Source organism: Meriones unguiculatus, chromosome 1, assembly GCF_030254825.1.
Source record: "Meriones unguiculatus strain TT.TT164.6M chromosome 1, Bangor_MerUng_6.1, whole genome shotgun sequence".
NCBI classification, from domain to species: domain Eukaryota; kingdom Metazoa; phylum Chordata; class Mammalia; order Rodentia; family Muridae; genus Meriones; species Meriones unguiculatus.
Window position 1 is genome coordinate 84,084,375 of NC_083349.1, and position 24,006 is coordinate 84,108,380.

The following is a 24,006-nucleotide window of genomic DNA, read 5'->3' on the forward strand; positions in this document are numbered from 1 at the left end:
GTTTTTAGAGCTTTTATCCATTGCAATCATGAATTTCTTTCTAGGGCTAAGATTCTATGAAGCATGTTGGCTTCAGAAAGTGAGTGCATGCTGGCAGTTTCAGCTACTCAGGAGACAGAGGCAGGAGAGTCATTTGACCTCAAGAGTTCAAGTACAGATTGGGCACATAGCAAAACCCTGGAGATGGAGGGAAGGAATACACCTATTAAAAATTAAAAGTAGATATTCATGGGATAAGAGCACTTACTGCTCTTGTAGATAATAGGTACCCCCATGGCAGGTAACAACCATCTCTACCTCCAGTTTCTAAATACATACATACAGGCAAACACTATACACATAAAATATTATAAAGTAATACAAAATAAATAAATATGTTGCCATAACCTCAACAGGCTCCAAAAAAGATAAGTCTACCAAACATTTATTTATACAGACATCTACAAATAAACAAACATTTTCATAAATTTAGCTCATTTAGGCTTAAAAATCATCTTGTAGGAGAATTACACAGCCAGAGACAGTAAAGAAACAATGTAAGCAGTGCACACAGTTGTCCAGAAAGGCTTCTTTCTACGACATGAGAGACGTTTCCCATCATGTCACCCACTCTGCTTTTAATTTCACTTCTATAGCAACATGGAAACAGCCTGGCCTTCTCTGCAGTCAATAGGAATTTTGGATGAAACTCAGACATGAACTCAGTTCTCCTTCCAATGAAACACACAGTGTGTTAATTACATAAAGAATGTTATGGGATCATTTTGAATGTGTAAAACCTTTCAGAGGAATTTATAAATGATGCTTGGGATCCGAAAAAGGCCAAAGCAAATATTGCAAACAAATTACCAAAAGTGGAATGGGGAGGAGATTCCATGAACTATCAGTACTTTTATTTCGATGATTTGCTTTTATTTCATTCTGTCTTCTTTTCCATGGAAAACTAGTTTTTGAAAATACTTCAAACAAATGTCACAACTCACCTGTAGATAGAAAAGGAAGCTACTGATCGGATAAGGGATGCCACAGCCCCCACCTTGGCAGCCTCCACAGCTCCCCGCACACGGTACTGCACTGTTACTCCATAGCTAGTATAAGGCTGGTTATAAACAACGATCTTCCCTCTTGCCTCCGATGCCCGTCTCTGAAGTTCATCAAATGAGGTCACCACCAGCACTTCTGCTGTGATGCCTAGAAGTAAAAGTCAAACAATTATGATTTCTTATCAGCCAGGTGGAATTGGCACACAAAAGGTCACACATGTTCTGTTGGCTACAAGCAAACTGAGTGCAGAAGGGAGTTTGAGAGCTAGTTACAATGGGGGCAAGACTGCAGAGTTAGTCAGCTGCCCAACAGGGAGCCAAGACATTCAAAATAATATAACATACAACTTAAGGTTTTTCAACTCAGTGTCAGCTGGTATTAAGTCACAAATTGCTTGAATAGATACTTTTCCTTTCTATCCAAAGAAATCCTGGATTTCATTGAAGGGCACTGTTTATTTTTAAAATTGCATCTCATAAATTTTAGTAAAATGAAACACAAATTTACTCCTTCATAAAGCTATTTTGATATGTTATTAAACCTCTCTCAAAGGGTGGCAGCCCGGGAAGGACACCCTTAGAAAGCAATGTTTTTACGAATGTGCCTTCTCCTGAGAACAATAAAAGTCAGCCTCTTCCTTTTCTTCTTTAGATACAAACACCAAAAAGGACGTGTAAACTTCTTGTGCTTCAAAACTTGATATAGTTCATCACCAAAAAATACACCACTATTCTTCAAGTAAAAAAAAAAAATTCAGAATATGTATAAATGCCCTTGAATCTGTTTGTTCTGATTACATTTGCCCTTTTCCTCATAACTCTTTCCCACATTACCACACTTTTCTGATTAAAGGAAAAGGGTTTCTGTTTTCCAATAATTCATGCAAACACATGCAAACATATACACATACAAACAGACATATATATATACACATATACAAGTACACACTCACACACATGCACACATACATACACATATATACAAACACACACATGCACATACATACATGTAAGCACATACACATATGTACACACATATATACACTTAAAGACATATACAACACACGTTCACATGTACACTCACATAAACTCATAGAAAAGAAAGATGCAATGGCTAAATCTAAGAAAAAGACATATATTCTTGTTTTGCATTATGTATATGCTAGGAATTGAATTTCAAGATTAGCCTATGCTAGGCATGCACTCAAATGCTAAACTACAGTCATAGTCCCTGACATTTATTGCTCCATGGATTTAGCCAGGCAATCACTAAATATATCAGTAAAATCTAAAGTAATGAGCAAATATCTGTTATATTTTCTTAATATTATAAACTAGAGAATTAGGATATTGGGTTTTTTTGGAGGGAATTGTTTTATTTTGAAAACTTAAAAGATGCCATTATAACGGTAACTGTAATTTGGGAAAATTTTTAGTGTCTTATTGTTCTAGCAAGGACTTCCAGAACTATGTTGAAGAGATATGGAGAGAGTGGGCAGCCTTGTCTTGTCCCTGATTTCAGTGGCATTCCTTTAAGTTTCTCTTTGTTCAGTTTGATGTTGGCTATAGGTTTGCTGTATATCGCCTTTACTATGTTTAGATATGTGCCTTGTATCCTTGATCTCTCCAATACTTGAAACATGAATGGATGTTGGATTTTGTCAAATGCTTTTTCAGCATCTAGGGAGATTATCATGTGGTTTTTTTCTTTCAGTTTGTTAATATGGTGGATCACATTGATGGATTTCCGTGTATTGAACCACCTCTGCATACCTGGGATGATGCCTACTTGGTCATGGTGGATGATATCTTTGATATGTTCTTGTATTCAGTTTGTGAGTATTTTGTTGAGTATTTTTGCATCAATGTTCACAAGGGAGATTGGCCTGAAGTTCTCTTTTTTTGTTGGGTCTTTGTGTGGTTTAGGTACCAAAGTGACTGTGGCTTCATAGAATGAGTTTGGTAATGTTTCTTCTGTTTCTATTTTGTGGAATAGTTTGAAGAGAATTGGAGTTAGCTCTTTTTTGAAGGTCTGGTAGAATTCTGCACTGAAACCATCAGGTCCTGGGCTTTTTTTAGATGGGAGACTTTTGATGACTGCTTCTATTTCCTTGGAAGATATAGGACTATTTAATTGATTTACCTGGTCCTGATTCAGCTTTATTAAGTCAAATGGATCCAGAAAATTGTCCATTCCATTTAAATTTTCAAATTCTGTTGCGTATAGACTTTTGAAGTAAGTCCTAATTATTGTTTGAATTTCCTCAGTGTCTGTAGTTATGTCCCACTTTTCATTTCTGATTTTGTTTATTTGGATGGTGTCTCTCTGCCTTTAGATAGCTTGGCTAAGGGTTTGTCTATCTTGTTGATTTTCTCAAAGAACCAGCTCTTGGTTTCATTGATTCTTTGAATTGTTTTATTTGTTTCTAATTGATTGATTTCAGCCCTGAGTTTGACTATTTCCAGCTGTCTACTCCTTCTTGGTGTGTCTGCTTCTTCTTTTTCTAGGGTTTTTAAGTGAGCCATTAAGTTGCTTGAATGAGCTGTCTCAAATTTCTTCTTGAAGGCACTTAGTGCTATGAACTTTCCTCTTAGCACTGCTTTCATTGTGTCCCACAAGTTTGGGTATATTTTGTCTTCATTTTCATTGAGTTCTAGGAAGATTTTAATTTCTTTGTTTACTACTTCCCCGAACCAGCTGTCTTTTAGTAGCAAGTTGTTCAGTTTCCATGTATGTGTAGGCTTTTTGCTATTTCTGTTGTTATTATGGTCCAGCTTTATTCCATGGTGATCAGACAGGATACAAGGGATTATTTCAATCTTCTTCTTTCTGTTGAGGCTTGTGACCAACTATGTGGTCTATTTTGGAGAAGGTTCCATGAGGTGCTGAGAAGAAGGTAAATTCTTTTGTGTTTGGGTGTAAGGTTCTGTAAATGTCTGTGAGGTCCATTTGATTCATGAACTCTGTTAGAGACATTGTTTCTTTGTTTAATTTCTGTTTTGTTGACCTGTCCTTTGTTGAGAGTGAGGTGTTGAAGTCTCCCACTATTAGTGTGTGTGGATGTATGTGTGGTTTAAGTTTATCAATGTTTCTTTCACAAATGTGGGTGCCCTTGTATTTGGGGCATAGATGTTCAGGATTGTGATGTCTTCCTGGTGGAATTTTCCCTTGATGAGTATGAAGTGTCCTTCCCCATCTCTTTTGATTAATTTTGGTTGAAAGTCTATTTTATCAGATAATAGAATGGCTACTCCTGCTTGCTTCCTGCATCCATTTGCTTGGAAAGCCATCTTCTATCCCTTTACCCTCAGGTAATGTCTATCTTTGTGACTTAGGTGTGTTTCTTGTATACATCAGATTGCTGGGTTTTGTTGATGCATCCATTCTGTTAGTCTGTGTCTTTTTATTGGAGAATTAAGTCCATTGATATTGAGAGAGATTAATGACCAGTGGCTGTTAGATCCTTTGAATTTGATGTTGGCTGTGGTCATAAGGTTGTGTGCTTGGTTGCTTTTTGTTTTACTGTAGTGGGGTTATTTATTTCCTGTTTTTTCTTGAATGTAGCTAGTTTTCTTGGGTTGTATTTTCCCTTCTAGTGTCTTCTATAATGCTGGATTTGTTTGTAGGTATTGTTGAAATTTGTTTTTGTCATTGAATATCTTGTTTTCTCTGTCTATGAGGACTAAGAGTAGTGCTGGGTATAGTAGCCTGGGCTGACATCTGTGTTCTCTTAGGGTCTGCATGATATCTGTCCAGGCCCTTCTGGCTTTCATAGTCTTTGTTGAAAAGTCAGGTGTGATTCTAATGGGTTTGCCATTATATGATACTTGGCCTTTTTCTCTTGCAGCTTTTAGTATTTTTTCTTTGTTCTGTATACTTACTGTTTTGATTATTATGTGGCGGGAGGATTTTCTTTTCTGGTCTAATTTATTGGGTGTTCTATAGGCCTCTTGTATTCTTATAGGCCTCTCCTTTAAGTTGGGAAAATTTTCTTCAATGATTTTGTTGAAAATATTTTCTGGGCCTTGGTGCAGGGAATCTTCTTTTTCCTCTATTCCTATTATTCTTAGGCTTTGTCTTTTTATGTTGTCTTGAATTTCTTGGATGGTCTGTTTTCAGGAATTTTTAGATTTAACATTTTCTTTGACAGATACATCTATTTCTTCCATTGTATTGTCCACACCTGAGATTCTTTCTTCCATTTCTTGTAGCCCATTGGTTATACTAACCTCTGTAGTTCCTACTTTCTTCCCTAAGTTCTTTCTTTCCACAATTTCTTCCATTTGTGTTTTTTTTTTTAATTTTTCCAATTCTGTCTTCAGGTCTTGAGCTATTTTGTTGGTTTCCTTAACCTGTCTGACTGTATTTTCATGTTTTTCCATCAATTCCTTCAGCTGTTTGTTTGAACAATCCACTGTTTCTTTTATTTCATTCAGTGATTTAAGCATTTCCTCTCTAAAGGCCACAGACTGTTTGGCTGCAGCTTCCTCTATTTCTTTTTGTATTTTATTTGCTTCCTCTGTTATCTTCTTCATGAGCATAGATGTTAGGTCATCTCCTTGAATTTCAATTATGCTGGGGTGTCTAGGGCAATTTGCCCCTGGATAACTGGGTTCTGGAGATGCCATATTGCTCTGGCTTTTGTTGGTTGAACTTTTATGCTGTCCTCTACCCATTGTGCTAGCTTAGTTATTTGAACTTAGTTTCTGGTTGTTCCTGGACTCTTGTAGTGGAGAGAATCCCTTTGGCAGGAAGATGGTTTTTCCTGAAGGAAGCCTTCTCAGCTTTTTGGGTATAGTCACTGGATGTCTGGTGTTTTTCAGGAGTTGCTACAGCTCACCTCAGGCATAGAGACCTGGGTGGTAACTGTGGTCCTGATTAGTCAAGAGGGCTCTCTTCTCACTGGGAGAAGTCCTGGAGACAGCTGCCCTCCTTCTGGGTTTCTTGCTGTAAATTTAGTGATCAGCTGCTGTAACCTGTGTGTCCCGTGGTTTGGTCGGTTTTGTTAGGGATAACTGGTTGCCCCTTGGAGCAGTATCTGGGGGTTGATCTCAGGGTTCCCAGTCTTTTGTAGGTCTGAGGTTGGGGATCTGTGCCCCAGAACCCAAGATGTAATCTGTGGCAGGTGAGTACTGCTGTCCTGGTAACAGCAGGCTATCTGGGGCACAGCAGTTCCCTGGGTTGGGCCAGTCTGTGGGACCTTTTCCAGGGATATACTGGGTTGCCTAAGTCCGTCCACTTTGTTTCGTTCCTTGTTCCTTGTGAGGGTTTCTCCAGACAGTGACTCTAAGACTCTGATGTCTTGGGGCATACAGTTCTGTCTGTAAGGAGTAGTTGGTACAAAGCAGGCCTCTGGGCTGGCAGAGCATGCGCCTGCCTGCTAGTCTGCGGGGGCTGGGTTCCTAATATCTCTGTGCTCCCTGCTTGGGCCCGGATCTGTGATGGCTGGGCGTACTCGCCTGCTTGAGATCTGCAGCCTGCTAGACTTTCCCCAGGCACAGCCTAGGTGACCCCAGCAGCACGGTTTCTTCATTCCCTGTGGGGCCCTCTCCAGGCAGGGGTTCCCAGTCCCTGTTGCACTGGGGCGCACAGCTCGCAGCTCCTCTGTACTGGTGAGCTGGGCGCACAGCTCTCAGTGTGGCAGGAGCTCAGTTGTGATGGCGGCGGGTACCTGAGGTCCGTGACACCTTCCAGGGGAAGACTGGGTGACCCGTGATCAGACCCGCAACTTTGCTCCCCCGTTTTCACAGGCACCCTTGTGCCCACTGATCAGCCTGGGAAAGTGATTGGGACACACAGGCTTGCAGCTCCAGCCTGGAGACCCAAAGCCCGCATTACCCGGGATTTCTTCTTGGTTCTGGCTGGGCAGCTGAGAGTGGACCCGACCAATTCCCACACCGTGGGAGCCTCCCCTCACTTGGAAAACACAATCGATGCAGTTTTAGGGCCCCGAGTTCAGTCTCCTGGTTGCTGCACGGAGAGTGCTGTCCCGCTTCTCAGACACAGTGTTCTCCCGGTGCCGCCATCTTGGCTCCCTACCAACAAGGACTATTTCTAACAGGAACTCAATGACTGGCTCTTTGACCTCCCCACCCACCAAGGGTGGAGCAGTCCTGTTAGGCCACAGAGGAGGGCTTTGCAACCAGTCCTGAAGATACCTGATAAAACAGGATCAGATGAATGGGGCGGAGGTACCCCCTATAAGCAGACTTGGAAAGGGGCACGGTGGAGATGAGGGAGGGAGGGTGGGATTGGGAGGGAATGAGGATACAGCTGAGATACAGAGTTAATAAAATGTAACTGATAAGAAAAAAATAAAATTAAAAAAATACCCTAAAAAATATGAATGAGGATTCAGGTAGAAAAATTTTGATACTCTGAAACCCGGATTTTCCTTGAAATTTGACTGATGCCAAATACCTATGAATACTTAATTTTTGACAAAGAAGCCAAAACCATTCAATGGAAAAAAGACAGCATCTTCAACAAATGGTGCTAGTCCAACTGGTTGTCTACATGCAGAAAAATTAAAATAAATCCATATTTATCACCCTGCACAAAACTAAAGTCCAAGTGGATCAAAGACCTCAACATAAAACCAGATACACTAAATTAGTTAGAAGATAAAGTGGAGAAGACCTTGGAACTCCTTCACACAAGAGACAACTTCCTGAACAGAACATCAACAGCACAGAATCTTAGAGCAACAATTAAAAATGGGACCTCATGAAACCGAAAAGCTTCTGTAAAGCAAAGGACATTGTCATCAGAACAAAACAACAGCCTACAGACTAGGAACGGATCTTCACCAATCCTATATCTGACAGAGGGCTGATATCCAGAATATATAAAGAACTAAAGAAATTAAAAAGCAATCAATCAAGCAATCAAATTTAAAAAATGGTGTATGGAGCTAAACAGAGAATTCTCTGTAGATGAATACAGAATGGCAGAGAAACACCTAAAGAGATGCTCCACATCCTTAGTCATCAGAGAGATGCAAATCAAAACGACCCTGAGATTTCACCTTACACCCATCAGAATGGCAAAGGTTAAAAACTCAAGTGACAACACGTGCTAGAGAGGTTGTGGAGAATTGGGAACCCTCCTCCATTGCTGGTGGGAATGTAAACTTGTACAACCACTCTGGAAATCAATCTGGTACTTTCTCAGACAATTAGGAATAGTGCTACCTCAAGATCCAGCTATACCACTCCTAAGCATATATCCAAAAGAAGCTCAAGTACACATCAAAGACATTTGCTCAACCATGTTATAGCAGCTTTATTTGTAATAGCCAGAAAGTGGAAACAACCTAGATGTCCATCATTGGAGGAATGGATACAGAAATTGTGGTACTTCTACACAATGGAATATTACTCAGAAATTAAAAACAAGGAAATCATGAAATTTGCAGGCAAATGGTGGGATTTAGAAAATATCATCCTGAGTGAGGTATCCCAGGAGCAGAAAGACACACATGGTATATACTCACTTATATAGTCCTATAAGATAGGATAAATATACTAAAATATATACACCTAAGGAAGGTAAACAAGAAAGAGGACCCTGGGTAAGATGATCAATCCTCACTTAGAAAGACAAATGGTATGGACATGGGAGTAAGAGAAAACAAGAAAGAGTATAGAAGCCTACCGCAGAGGGCCTCTGAAAGACTCTACCTAGCAGCATGTCAAAGCAGATGCTGAGACTCAACCAAACCTTCGTTAGAGTGCAGGGAATCATATGATAAAAGGGGGATTTAGTATGACCGGGAGAGGACAGGACCTCCACAGGGACAAAATATATCAGGGCACGTGAGTTCTCTATGAGACTGTTTCTCCAACCAATGACCATGTATGGATATAAAAATTTAGAACCCCTGCTTGGATGTAGCTCATGGTAGCTCGTATCCAAGTAGTTACCCTAGTAAGGAGAACAGGAACTATTTCTGACATGTACTCAATGACTGGCTCCTTTACCTCCTCCTACCCCGAGGGCAGAACAGCCTTGCTAGGCCACAGAGGAGAACATTGCAGCCAGTCCTGAAGATACCTGATAAGCTAGGGTCAGATGGAAGGGGAGGAGGACCTCCCCTAGCAGTGGTCTTGAAAGGGACAGGGAGGAGTTGAGGGAGGGAGGGTAGGATTGGGAGGGAATGAGGGAGGAGGTATGTCTGGGATGTAATGTAAATAACCTGTGATTAATATTAAAAAAATAAAAATTAATTTAAAAAAAGACATTTTGCTGATGACTTTCAGCCTTTCTTAAAGTTTGAATGGTTCAATCCAACATGAAATTCAAACAATGGGGCAATTTTGGTATCTGGACTAAAATTATTAGAAATAAAACTAAATTTCGACAAATTTTCAGAATTGAATTACTAGCAGGCTGTTTCTTTACTATAGTGAATTCCTCAAATTCCTTTGACACATGGAAGAATGGAAACTTCGAGAGCCATAAAACAACTTGAGAGCCCAGAGGCAACATAAACTTTTCTAACATCTATATGTCAAAGTCCAGCACCACAGAACTGGAATAAGAGTTTGAATTAATAAATTTTTCCTGACAGCAGAGTCCTCTCTGATTCATTTATCTGTTTGATCCCACCATCCAATCAATATTCAAAACACAGAGAAATTTTCCATTTTGAAATCAACACTGATTTGAGACCATGTCTCTTGCTCCTTTTATGAGTTCTCATTTTAAGTCCTTAACACCTTTATTTTAGACTTTTATAAACCCTGCCTTCCCAACATTTTCATTACTACGGTCATCTCTGCATGGAAGTATCTGGTTTCTCTGAAGACTCAGTTGTGTCATGTGATATTTTACTGCAAGCTGCCTTGTGAGGGCACATGATGTTTTGCTGTGAGTTGTCTCATGCTTGGGACGTGAATTTGGCCAGCTAAGAACATCCATGGATGGACTTTGAGGAGAGGAGATATATAGATGCTCACAGACAGGGAGACAGCGCTTTTTGGTCTTCGTTCTTCAACACTTGACTTTGCAGAGAGAAACATTCTAGAGGACTTCCTCAGAGCAATACACCTGAGTTTTTTGGCTTTCACTGACCTGACCTGTGCTGCTATTTTGTGTTGGTATTTGTACTGGACTGCTGTTATCTGGACAATAAAGAGTGGACTCTTGTTTTACAAGGAACTACTTGTAAAAAAAAAAAAAGGTTTACAACTTCATTTTTGTAATAAATTATTTTCTCCCATGCCTCTGGTCAGTGGGTAGAAGGGAGGTAGAAAGACTGAAGAACCCTAAATAAAGTAGGTTTTTTGAAAAATCTAAGCCTACACATCTCACTCTCCAGCTTATCTCATTCAAAACTCCAAGAAGCTTCCAGCTAGGACTATATAAATTACTAAGAAGTCAGATCTTTCCCTGGCACTGGTGCTTTGTCCCTGTCCTACTTCTCTCAAAGACTCACTTTTCAGCCTGTCATTCCAAGGCCATCTACATTTGCTTTTATTTAGACTTCATCAGTACTGATGTTAATGTTCTCAATCTCTGTCTCCACTAATTTTGTTTATGGTGTCTTTAGTCACACTCTAGTACATCATGTCTCATGGACCTCATTCTCCCAACTTCATCATCTGAACAATTCACTTATCTACTGGGATCCCATTGAAAATCACTGTTTGAAGGAACAGTTTCTGGACTCCTGTTTTCTGTTCTGACTCCCACAGCTAGTAAAGCCTAGCTATATACTTATCTCCCTCCAGGCTTTCAGCGCACCCTAGGTATAGCAGTATAAGAGAAAAATAAAACTCTATTTGCCACTCTTTTTTACTGCCCAAAGATGGTCTCCTAGGGATTTGGAAAACTAACATAGTACCTGCCAGTACGTGAATATAGTTGGTCACTGTGTGTTCCTTGATTAAAACTGCTCCAAATAATATATCATTTTCTAGGTCTAAGGCATGTTCTGAATGTACAACTTGACCTACAAAATTTGATAGTCCTTGCATAGTCACTGGAGAATCTGGTTTTTATACCACTCCTCAGGACACATCTGAAAATCAATAACTGAAAGACTGTCTGAATAGAAATACAAATTTCAGGTACAGGGACTAAGAGTCTAGAACATGAGAACACTTGCCTGAATATCTTCCTTTTACACAAAATTTTACACCTAGCACTGAAACAAATCTAAAGGACAAGACCTGAAACTGAAAATAGTACCACAAAAATAGTGGTAAAAAAAATAGTCAGAGATAGAAACATGCAAACTAACAAATACTAAGAGATATAGCTCAATTTGGCAGCACATATACTAAAATTGGAACTATACAGAGCAGATTAGCCCAGCCGTTGCATAAGGATGATATGAAAATTCATGAAGCATTCCATATTTTTGTGACTCTAGCTGAGCCTCCTAAAGGGAAAGTGGGGGGATATGAAGACTGAAATGACCACCTACTAGTCAGGGGGGAACTAGCAGAAGGAGGGTAACAACAGCCCATTGACAAAACCTTTGATCCAAAAATTATCCCGCCTATAAGAAGTACAGGGATAAAGAGGGAACAAAGATAGAGGGAATATCCAACCAATAATTGGCCCAAACTGAGACCATGTCATGGTAGAGAACCCATGGTAGAGAACTATTAATGATGCTCTGCTACCCTTGCAGACAGGAGCCTAACTTGACTGCTGTAGGGAAGTTCCAGGCAGCAGTGGATTGAGACAGGTGAAGGGACTTGCAGCCAAGCATGGGGCAGAGCTCCGGGGATCCTGTGAAAGTGTTTGGGGAAAGGTGGAAGGATCTGTAGGAGAAAGAACTTCACAAGAAGACCAACAGAGACAACAAACCTATTCCCATGGGGGTTTACAGAGACTGAGACATCAACTAAGGAACATGCATGGTCTGGACCTAGGCCCACTCCACATATGTGGCTGATGGGTAATCATCTCGGTCTCCTCGCACGTGGAGATGTATATTTCTAACATGGACTCAATTGTCTGCTTTTGGATCACTTCCTTCTGGAAGGGCTGCCTTGCCTGGCCTCAGGGATGGTGATATGCTCAGTCCTTATGTGACTTGATGTGCTGGGCAGGATTGATATGGGGGAGTGAGAATCCCTTATTCTGGGGCAAAGGGAGAGGGGAAGAAGGAGAGAGAGGCAAGGGGTACTGGGAGGAGAGAATGAAGGGGTACCCTTGGAATGTAAAGTAAATAAATTGAAATTTAAAAAATGTAAAACAAAACAACACACACAAACAACAACAAAACAAACAGTAACAACAACAACAAAAAATCCCACAAATACTAAGAGAACTTCCTGCAGTGACATAGACAGTATAATGTAGAGCTGACATTTTAGCCACCAGCCATGTATGGCTACTGAGCACTCAAAATATAAGTAAGATGACAGAGAAACTAAATTTTTAATGTCATTTAATGATAATTGATGTGATTTTATATTTAAACAACCACATAGGGGTAGAGCTCAGTCACGACAGCTCAAGCAAGCCATTAAGTAGAGCCCATAGCTGAGAGCATTACTGCTGGTCCCAAGGGATTTGTTAATGACAGCCCAAAAACAAATGTGAGTCATAATGATGACCTCCTCCAGAGGTCACAAACCAGGTGACAGTACTCAACAGCCACATTTGGGAAGGCTGGATGTGTACATAATACCACACATGGTAGGAAGGAGTTTGCCCAAATTGAATGAAATAAAATAAGGCCATCTGGAAAACTTCTCCCATTCATGTTTTGACATGCTACAACAAGGAAAATTGTCATGCTGTCCTACGATTTGCAGCTCTTATCCATACTTTTTTCCTCTCTTCTCCCTGTTCTCCCATTATACAAGGTTGTTCACAAAAGCTCTGAGAACAGTGCAATGTCCACAATAAGGCCTGCCCTGAAATTCCTATTCATAACTTCATCCAATTTCCAACTTCTTAGTCTGTTATTTTTTTTTGTTTTGTTTGTTCATTTGTTTGTTTTTCAAAAGTTAATGTTTGGCCTGAAGGGGTAGAGAAACCGAGCTTTTTAGCAAGACAAATAAAAATACATCAAAGCAATCCTTTTGGGGCCCTTCTATTTATAAACTACATATTTTACTTTACCAAGAAGAACAAGCATTAAAGATTCAAATTAACAAGGGTGTGCCTTCTACAATGTCAGAATATCTTTCTGGACATTAGGGACAAAAGGAATATTCTATACTTAGGACAATAGAATCCAGAAAGGAAAGTTAACAATTTTAGAAGATTACCAAGTGCCAAATAAATGAAAATATAAATTAAAACTTCTCAAACTCATCATATCTGACAGGAGGAAATTATGAAGTTTCCTATGAGAAACTAAGAGTGCTTGACACAGTTCCAGGTGCTTGAAAATGGCTAAAAGAACATTCTCAGATAAAATGAGTTTAAACATGTGTAAAGATCTTATATTTTTGGTTGTGATCTTAGCCTTTAAAGGCTTAACTATCTTAGAAACTGGGTGAAAGAGGGTGTGGAGAACATTTGTGTGGAGATAGGGGATGGGAGATGAGAGGGCAGAGAGTGGGAAGGGAAACTGAAGGGGCTCATTTCCAGGACAAGCTCATCCCTGTGTGCATATGGGGGTAGCTCTAGGTGAGACTCCTAGCATCAGGGAACATGGAGACTGAAGTGGCCATCTCCTAGCCAGTTAAGATTTGAGTGGAGGGAGAGGGACATCAACCTACTCACAAGACCTTTGACCCCAGATTTATCATGATTACAGGTTTTTCAGGGATAAAGATAGAGCATAGATTCAGGGAATGACTAGCAAACAATTGGCCTATCTGGAGTCCCACTCCATAAGAGAGAGCCAACTCCTGACACTATTAATGATACTCTGTTTTGCTTGCAGACAGGAGCCTAGCATAACTGTTCTCTGAGAGGCTCCACCCAGAAGCAGATTAAAACAGATGATGAGACCCACAGCCAAATATTAGGCAGAGCTATAGGAGTCTGGTGGAAAAGTTGGGGAAAGAACAGAAGAACCTAGAGGGGATAAAAACAAAACAATTCTGGGTTCTGCATGATCCATGATCTAGCTTCTTTCTGATTACCACTTGGGAGCTGGGGCATAGAGCTCCAACGTGAAACCTACAGAAGCCTAGGATTCATGGTATCAGCCCCCACATACTGCTCCAAGACGCAAGAAGTATCCCTAACTAAACTAAGCAAACCATGGGGCTCCCTGGTTCTTCAAGAGGGCTGTGCCCAAGAAACACAATGTAAGAGCAGCAGCAGCAACAGATCACTAAATTCAGAGCAAGAAACCCAGTGGCAGGGCAGCTGTCGCCAGGACTTCTCCTAGTAGACGACACCCTCCCTAAGTACCAACAACCACATTCACCCCATAGATCCATATGCCTGAAGTGGGATGTGCCACTTCCTGAGAAGCACCGGCCAATCAGTGACCATACCCAAAAAGCTGAGGAGACCTTCTTCAGGAACAACCATCTTCCTGCCCAGGGGATTCCCCCCACCCCAGGATTCCAGCAGGCACCAGAAGCTGACAGCCAACACCTGAGACAGCCAGATGGGTAGATGCCAGCATAAAAGCACAACCAACAAAAGCCAAAGCAATATGGCATCACCAGAACTCAGTTATCAAGGGGCAAGCAACCCTGAACACCCTATCACACATCTATGCTTATAAAGAAGATAATAGAGGAAACAAAATGTGTAGAGAAATAGAGGAAGATAAAGTCAAACAGAGTATGGCCATCCATAAAGAAATACAAGAAGATGCAGAGAAACAGTTTGTGGTCTTCAGAAAGGAAATATTAAAATAATGAAAGAAATAAAAGAAACAGAGGAATGTTCAAACAAACAGGTAAAAGAATTGAAGGAAAAATAGGAGAAAACAGTGAGACAAGGGGAGGAGGACCTCTCTTTTCAGTGGACTGAGAGAGGGACAAGGGTGGGGAAGAGGAATGGTGGGTTTGGGAGGGGAGGATAGAGGGTGGGTTTGGGAGGGGAAGAGGGAGGGAGGTACAGGGGGAATAAAGAATGAAAAAAAACTGTAATTAATAAAAATTTAAAAAGTAAAAAAAAAAAAAAAGAAAAGAAAAAAAGGGGGGAACATAAGACAGACACTGTGGAAATCCAAACAATCATTAGGTCTTACTTCAAAAGCCTATATTCCACAAAATTTGAAAATGTAAGTGAAATGGGCAATTGCCTTCATCGATTCCACTTACCAAAACTGAATCAAAACCAGGTAAATAAATAGTCCTATATCCCCTTGGAAATAGAAGCAGTCACCAAGTCTCCCATCCAAAAAAAAAAAAAAAAAAAAAAAAAAAAAAAAAAAAAAAAAAAAAAATCCCAGGGCTAGATGGTTTCAGGGCAGAATTCTATCATACCTTCAAAGAAGAGCTAATACCAATCCTATTCAAAGTATTCCACAAAATAGAAACAGAAGGAACATTACCAAACTCATTTTATGAAGCCACAGTCACCTTTATACCTAAAACTCACAAAGACCCAACAAAGAAAGAGAATGTCAGGCCAATCTCCCTTACGAACATTGATGCAAAAATACTCACATACCAAATCCAAGAAAATATCAAAGGTATCATCTACTATGGCCAAGTAGGCTTCATCCCAGGTATGCAGGGGTGGTTCAATATATGGAAATCCATCAATGTAATCTACCGTATAAACAAACTAAAGGAAAAAAAAAAAACACATGATAATCTCTTTAGATGCAGAAAAAGCATTTGATAAAATCCAACATTCATTTATGTTTAAAGTCCTGGAGAGATCATGGATAAAAGGCACCTATCTAAACATAGTAAAGACAATATAAAGCAAGCATATAGTCAACATCAAACAAAGCGGAAATAAAATTAAATCAATCTGACTGAAATTAGGAACAAGACAAGGCTGTCCACTCCCTCCATATTTCTTCAACATAGTTCTTGAAGTCCTTGCTAGAGCAATAAGACAATTAATGGAGATCAAGGGGATTCAGTTTGGAAAGGAAGAAGTCAAAGTATCACTATTTGCAGATGATATGATAGTATATATAAATGACCCCCACAATTCTACCAGAGAATTCCTATAGCTGATAAAACACCTTCATCAAAGCAGTTGCATACAAAATTAACTAAAAAAAAAAAAATCAATAGTCATCTTTTATACAAGCAACAAATGAGTTGACAAAGAATTTAGGAAAACTATACTCTTCAAAATAGCCACAAATGAAATAAAATACATTGGTGTAACTGTAAAGGAGCAAGTAAAAAAGAAAGTCTTTTTCCCTCTTTTTAAGTAATTTAATTTACTCTTTTATTAATTACAATTTATTTATTTTGTATCACACCTGTAGCACCCTCCCTCATCCCCTCCCCAATCCCTCCCTTCTTTCCTTTTCTCCTCCGATGCCCCTCCCCAAGTCCACTGATAGGTGAGGTCCTCCTCCTGTTCCTTCTGACCCTTGCCTATCAGGTCTCAACAGAACTGGCTGCATTATCTTCCTCTGTGGCCTGGTAACGCTGCTCCTTCCTAAGGGAAAGTGGATCAAAGAGCCAGCCACTGAGTTATCAGAGACAGTCCCTATTCCCCTCACTAGGCAACCCACTTGGACACTGAGCTGCCATGGGCAGCTGTGCAGGGGTTCTAGGTTTTCTCCATGCATGGTCCTTGGTTGGAGTATCAGTCTCAGAAAAGACCCCTGGGCCCAGGATTTTTGGTTCTGTTGATCCCCTTGTGGAACTCCAGTCCCTTCAGGGTCTGTCATCACCCCCTTATTTCATAAGATTCCCTGAACCCTGCCCAAAGTTTGGCTACGAGTCTGAGCATCTGCTTTAATACCCTGCTGGGTAGAGTCTTTCAGAGGCCATTAATGGTAGGCTCCTGTCTTGTTTCCTGTTTTCTCTCTCTTCCAGTGATATTTGCCTTTTTGAATGAGGATTGATCATCTTACCAAGGGTCCTCTTTCTTGCTTATCTTCTTTAGGAGTAGAGATTTTAGTATGTCTTTGAAGAAGCTATTAGAAGATGAAAAGATCTTCTGTGCTCATGAATTGGTAAGATTAACATGGTAAAACTGGCTGTCTGACCAAAAGAAATCTACAGATTCAATGCAACACAATTCTTAAAGATCTTGAAAGAGCATTTCTCATCTTCATAAGGGAAAATAAGAGACCCAGGAAAGCTAATATAATTCTGTACAAGAAAAGAACTTCTGGAGGTATCTCTACCCCTAATTTCAATCTATAATACAGAGCAATAGTAATACAAAACTGCACGGGAGTGACATAAAAACAGACATCAATGGACCCTAATCGATGACCCAAAATTAAACCCACACAGCTATGGACATTTGGCAAAGAAACCCAAATGATACAATGGCAAGAAAAAGGTATCTTCAACAAATGGTGCTGGTCTGCCTGAATATTTTCATGCAGAAAAATGAAAATAGATCCATATTTATCACCCTGCATAAAACTCAAGCCCAAGTGGATCAAAGACCTAAACATACAACTGAATATACAAAATCTATCAGAAGAGAAAGTGAGGAAAAACCCTGGAACTCATGGGCATAGGAGAAAACTTCCTGAACAGAGCACCAACAGTTCAGGCTCTAAGATCAACAATTAGGCAAATGGATGGAACTAGAAAAGATCATCCTGAGTGAGATAACTCAGACCTAGAAAGACACACATGATATATTCTCAATTGCAAGTGAGTATTAGCCATATAATATAGGATAACCATATTATAATACACAGATCCAAAGGAGGTAAGTAACAAGGAAGGCCCAAGAGAGGATACTTGAATCCCACTAATAAGGAGAAATACAATGGATGTTGAAAGTGGATGAAGGAAGGTAACTGGGTGGGAGAGTGTGTGGGGAGGGGTGCAAGGGTGGGAATAGAGCAAATGTGGAAAGAGTGAGAATAGGAAGTGAGAGGGCTGGGAGAAAGAATGAAAACAAAGGGGGGAGGACATCTCTGAGACATGCTAGAGTCCTGGGGCACCACAGGTTCCTGGAAGGATATGGGGGTGACTCTATTAGCTACAGGAGCCATACCGACTAAAGGGGTCACCTCCTAGCCAGGCAGGACTTCTGGTGGAGGGAGGGTAACAACAACCCATCCACTGCCTACCGGAGGTGGGGATAAAGATAATAGCAGAGAACTGGGGAATGGCCAAACAATGACTGGCCCAACCTGAGACTCCATAGGAGAAATCCATCCCCTACCACTATTAATGATATTCTGCTATGCCTGCAGACAGGAGCCTAGCATGACTGTCCTCTAAGAGCCTTCACCCAGCAGTGGAATGAAACAGATGCTGATTCCCATATCTAAACATTAGATGGAGCTCAGAAAGTTTTGTGGAGGAGTATGGGAAAGGATAGAAGATTCCAGAAGGGACAAGAGCCCCCTCAAGATTATCAACAGTGTCAACTAATCCAGACCCACAGGGGCTTGCGGATAGATTGAAGTACCATCCGAGAGCATGCATGGATTGGACATAGGCCCAGGACACATGTGTAACTGATGGGCTGTGTTGTCTTCATGTTGGTCTCCTAGTATCAAGAGGACAGGGGGTCATATCTGACATGGACTCAGTTATCTCAGATCACTTTCTTCTAGTTAGGCTACCTTTTCTGGCCTCATAAAAGAGGAAGTACTAAGTCCTGTTTTGATTTGATGGGCTGTAGCTGGAAAACTGACTATAGAACTCACTAGCTTTCAGATTCTAAATAAGTAGTTAAGCTTTTCCTAGTCCATAAACGGAAAGCACCTTAGCCTCACTAATCTCATGAACGTGGTATGAGAGTACAAAATTTCTATTTGTTATAAAGCACTGTAAAATGATAATGGTGGGTTTACTATATACAGTCACCTCCCAATTCATTTAAAAAATTTCTCAAACCAATAAAATAATTTTTAAAAGAATGAATATTCTTCAAAATAATTGAGCCTACTTGGATAAGAACAATGTTATACAAGCTGTCACATCAGACAGCTCTAATTGTCATAAAGTCAATATGAGGTGGCATTTCACAGAGGTTCCACATTAGGCTGCAGAAACACTGAACTGGTTCCATGGATTTACCCAAAAGGTACAGAGGCAGTGATGGGGTCTGTCAGAGAAGCATGGCAAGGACTTCCTGGAGAAGCTTCAGAGAAGGTCATAGGATTCTGTTTCTATCTAGAAACAGATCTACAAACACATTCTATTTTCCCTTGTCCCTTGTGTCATCTGGTAAGAAGAGAACACATTCCCAACAACTACCTGTAAATTTCAGGATTTTGTGAAAGACACTGATTCTGTCCTTGGTCAAGTAACTTGGGCTGGCCAGTAGACTGCGAATAAGCATAGCTTATGGCCACAGCTAAGTGGGGGTGTTTAAGAACTGTTACAAGATTTAGCTGCATCTCTTGGGAACTTAATGCCCTGACCAACAAGAACAACAGGACCCAGATAAAAGCTGCTCCTTCAGTTAAGGTCCAGACATAGAAATGATAGCTGAAGCAGGAATAAAGGCACAATCAACTGACGTCTAAGATACATATGCACCTACATGGAGGGACAGGGCACTGAGTCAATGGACAACGAACAAAGAATCTTAGTGGGTCTGGTGAGAGGGCAATACTTACCCTAATGTTACAAAGAAAGGACTAATGCAGAGATCCTGAATTTGAAATTTCTGTTCAAGTGTTTTGCAATCTGTGGCTACTTTATAAGATACACATTGAATGTAGGAAACAGCAGCTAGGAAAGAGTGATCAAATGCTCAGCACCAAATGCAGAAAATAAAAACATCTGAAGAATTTAGCAATAATCAGTGACTTAGAACATGTAGCCTCATATGACAAAGAATTTTTAAGAGCAGATAGGCTCTAGAAATCATTAAAATACAATCTTGGTAACTTTCGTTAGTTAAACATCCAGATGTCATTCTAACAAAAATAAGCAGCTAAATAATTTTTATACTTTAAACAGGCTTTACTAATTCATCTCCCTCTGAGTTTCATCTTTATAAACCAAGGTCAAAAGTGACAGGCGCTATTGTACTTTTGTTTGTATTAGTTAGAAAATAATGTTATTATAGTGTTATGTCAGAGAAACAAAATAGCTATGACAACTCAGTTTTCCCAAATGAGCTTTTTATTTAACTACGTTTTAATCTTTTGAGTGTCCTGCATTCTCCTCAGACAAGTAGAGATTGTGAGAAGAAAGTTTTCCCCAAAACAATTTCTGCCTCAAATCATTAGAAACCTATTCAATATTATGATTCATGTTAATATAGCTTGACACATAAAGTAGATTCAGCACAATAGAGATGATCTAAATATTAGAATTATATGTAATAATTTTATGGATAAGTTTTATAAAATCCTTTCTGACGAGGTATACAACTTCAAATTCAACTACTGTTGTTAATCTTGCTATAATTAAAAGCTAGTACCACAGACACTACAGGAGTATTAGCATGCTTTGTAAGTGAGATAGGGCCTTACAAAGGAAGGAGACAACAAAAAGGAGGAGGGGTACCCAGCCCATTTTATATGCAAGAAAACAGGTGAGCAAAAGTTCAAGGATCTTTCCAGAGTGGAAAGTGGTGATATTTTGGTTTAAATACAGGTCAGGATAATTCCAGTAAATAGTCATCACTACTCAATTGTGTTTCCACAATATATTTTAATTTCTATGTCATGTTTTACTACAGAAATGAATAAATACTCCAGAATGCTGATCATACCTGAGTTGTAGCTTTCACATACCATCTATTCACATATTTGCAAGTAACAGAAAACATCCTTAGGTTGCTTGGTAATGTGTTTTGTGGCCAGTGGTTGGACTGGCTTCAGGCATTTCCATTCCTGGCTCTAGGCAATTCAACGTAAGGTGGCTTTGCACAAACAATAAATTCTTTTATAATGAAAGCATAAACACTTGCAAAACCCTTGCTTTATTAGAGAATAGTTGAAACATTCCTATTTTACTGTCAATAATACAGTATAGTGAACTCTTTTATAACAAAACCGGAAAGCACTTCCCAAACATTTGTTTAATAAATATTCATATGTCACTAACCTTGTTAGCATTACAGGAGCTGTACAAACAGCGAAGGGTACAGCACTTTTACTTCTGTCTAAACTTGTTAAAGCAATTAACCAAATGGCATCTTTGGGAGAAAGAATAATCTCCTTAATGCCAAAACCACATGCAGCTACCTCGCATTTCTTTAAGGTGTATTCATATATAATTTGGATGTGTCAGTATAGAAACAATCATATATGCAAGCACATAGAATAATACAGCATGTTTACAATTGCCTAAGTTTCTTCTAGCAGTTAACCACCTGGCTTCTTTGCAACAACAACAAAACCAGTGAACTCTTATAAGTAAACCTGAATGCTTTCACAAACATTTGTTTCATATATCACTAACCCTGTTAACATTAGAGGAGTTGTACAAACGTTCCTATGTAAAAGCACAGCAAATGACACAGCACCTTTACTTCTGCTGAAGCTTGTTAAAGCAATTAACCAAATGTCGTCTTTGCAAGAAATAAACTCCTTAATGTCAAAACCACATGCAGCTACCTAGCATTTGTTTAAGATGTTTCCATACTTTTTTGAACATCTTCCCTGTCTTCATCTTTAGTGTCTGTGTAGAGCTCAAGTTCCCCCAGAGTCTCCCATTCTTCCAATGCTACACAGAGAGACAAGGATATTTCTGGCAGCTTCCATAGAAAGCCTGGGAAAAGCTTCTTCTATATTTTAGGAGCTTCAGCCAACAGATGTGTTCAAGACTCATGGATAATATACTTACTTGTAAATTCAACACTTTGGCTACAGAGATTGGCTGTGCTGACCACCTTAAGTCAAGCAAGGACCATCCATGCCTGGACTTGGTTTAAGGGTTAATCCCATCCAAACCAATTTTTGGGAGTAGGCAAAAGCTGTAGTTCCCGGAAGGTGGCAAACAGCAACAGCCACACAAGTGATATCTCTAGATTACCACAATATGTAGCATAAAACCTTTCTTATATTCTGAATTCAGTATATTTTTGTTCATTTACATTGCTCATTATCCAGTTTTGCAGGATAACTAGGCTCTCTGACCATTATCCTTAACAACTGAATTCAACAAAGAGAATAAGTTTCTGATGAGGTGCCAACTACTTAAAACTAGGCATCAAGTCAACATTGTAATTTACTAATCCTTATCAGAAACACAACTTTATAGTGGTGGGAACATTAAGGATGCTGGGGCTCACAGCTTGCAGTTTACAAGAAACTGTGTGGCCTGATTTTATACCCAAATAATATTTTTAAAGCACTATTTTATATAATCTTATGATGAAAAAGTAAAAACCAGAGCATTGATAAATTTCCCATCAGATTTTTAGGTAGGTTCTCCTACTTAAAGTCTTTGTATATCCTCAATACAAATCTAGCAGATAAATAGTAATTGTTTACTTAAAAGGTTTTTTCATAAATCTTCATAGATGTAAGTATTATAGACATTCCTCTGGCCAGGAATCATGTATGCCTTAGTGGATATAATTGTTGTCCTATCACTAAATAAAGTGATATAGAAACGGAGATTGATATAGTTCCCTGTCAAATTATTTGTGGTTTTATGACTCAAACTCAGATGGAGTTTATCGTTATCAGTAGAATTAGGGGAGGCATTAACAGTTCGGGAGATCAAACCTCATTTCTTTAGTCATGCACACATTTTAGTTATAAGATGCCTAAAGAGTACCTATAGTAGTTTAGAAGCCTTATGACCAACATGCATTGCAATTTTATCTTATACAGAGAAATGTATTTATTGGCTGCTCTGTAGATTAAAATATGCAGACCTAGAATGATTGTTACTGTGTAGTCCTTCGTTAAATATTTTCATAATTTTCTTTTCAGTTAACAGTTTATGAGTATTGTTTAATAAGCTGTCAATCATTTCAGTAAATATTTCATTAAAATAATAAAAAACTAGCCTTTATATAGGTGTGACAGCACAGGAGAAACGCTCCTAAATATTTTACTTACACTGTCATCTGATTCTCTAGGCAGCCCCATAATACAGCCACTTATAATTTTCATTAAATGCAGAATATTTTATTTACTTATACTTGTGTCTTGCTTAATTGTCTTCCATCTTACAACCAAAATAACTTAAAAAGTCTTAGATAAGCACATCAGACAAAAAGCAAACGAGAGACAAAAAGGGTATAGTAAAATAAAACAGTACTGTGTTCACTCATATGGAAAAAAATCTGTCATAAGATCTGTGTTGCTGTTGGACAGGACAATAAGCTCAGATGTGAACTGCCTGGGAAATAAAGCACCATCAGGCACAAAGTTCAGCATGAGAAAGCAGGCAAGACACCCAGGCACACATTTCTAGTGAAAAGTAATTTTGTGGGTCATTATAAATTCTGCAATAATAGACAAGAGCCCATTAGCAGAAAAAAGTATATCATATGAAGACAGCATTCTTCAGTGCCCTCCCTAACAATTTTATTTTTTCACCTCTATTAAAACCTTTTAATCTTGATGAGAATGCCACTATTTAGTATTTTTAAGGGTGTGTTTAAGACCTAATTCCTAACTCTGAAGCTTCAGGTGATTTAGGCATTTGAGAGGGTGATATGTCTTTATTTTTTTTTCACCTAAATGAGACTGAAAAAAGCCCTGTTTTCTCCCTCTTCTGATGTCCATCTCGTTTGCCTTTCTGAATGAAGATTGAGCATCTTACCAGGGTCAACAGGGAACAGGACAGGAGCGTTTCACAGAGGGCCTCTGAAAGACTCTACCCAGAAGGGTATCAAAACATATGCTGAGATTCATAGCCAAACTTTTTGCAGAGTGCAGGGAATCTTATGAAAGAACAAGGAGATGAAAGACATGGATGGGACAGGAGCGCCACAAGGAGAGCAACAGACACCAAAAATCTGAGCACAGGGTTCTTTCCTGAGACTGAT

At 39.4% G+C, this 24,006-nt stretch overlaps 1 protein-coding gene and 1 non-coding gene across 7 annotated transcripts in view; one reads left to right on the forward strand and one right to left on the reverse strand.

The window, feature by feature from the left end:
• Nucleotides 1-24,006, reverse strand: part of Cpq (carboxypeptidase Q) — a 568,473-nt gene that overhangs the window by 406,126 nt on the left and 138,341 nt on the right. For all 6 annotated transcript variants that reach the window (XM_060393012.1, XM_060393022.1, XM_060393030.1 and 3 more), the window contains one exon: nt 984-1,191. In XM_060393012.1, the coding sequence (XP_060248995.1) occupies nt 984-1,191 (208 nt within the window). The remainder of the gene's footprint in view (nt 1-983; nt 1,192-24,006) is intronic.
• LOC132651128 (U6 spliceosomal RNA) lies at nt 11,306-11,412 on the forward strand. The gene has a single exon (XR_009588996.1). It is a non-coding gene; the product is annotated as a U6 spliceosomal RNA (small nuclear RNA).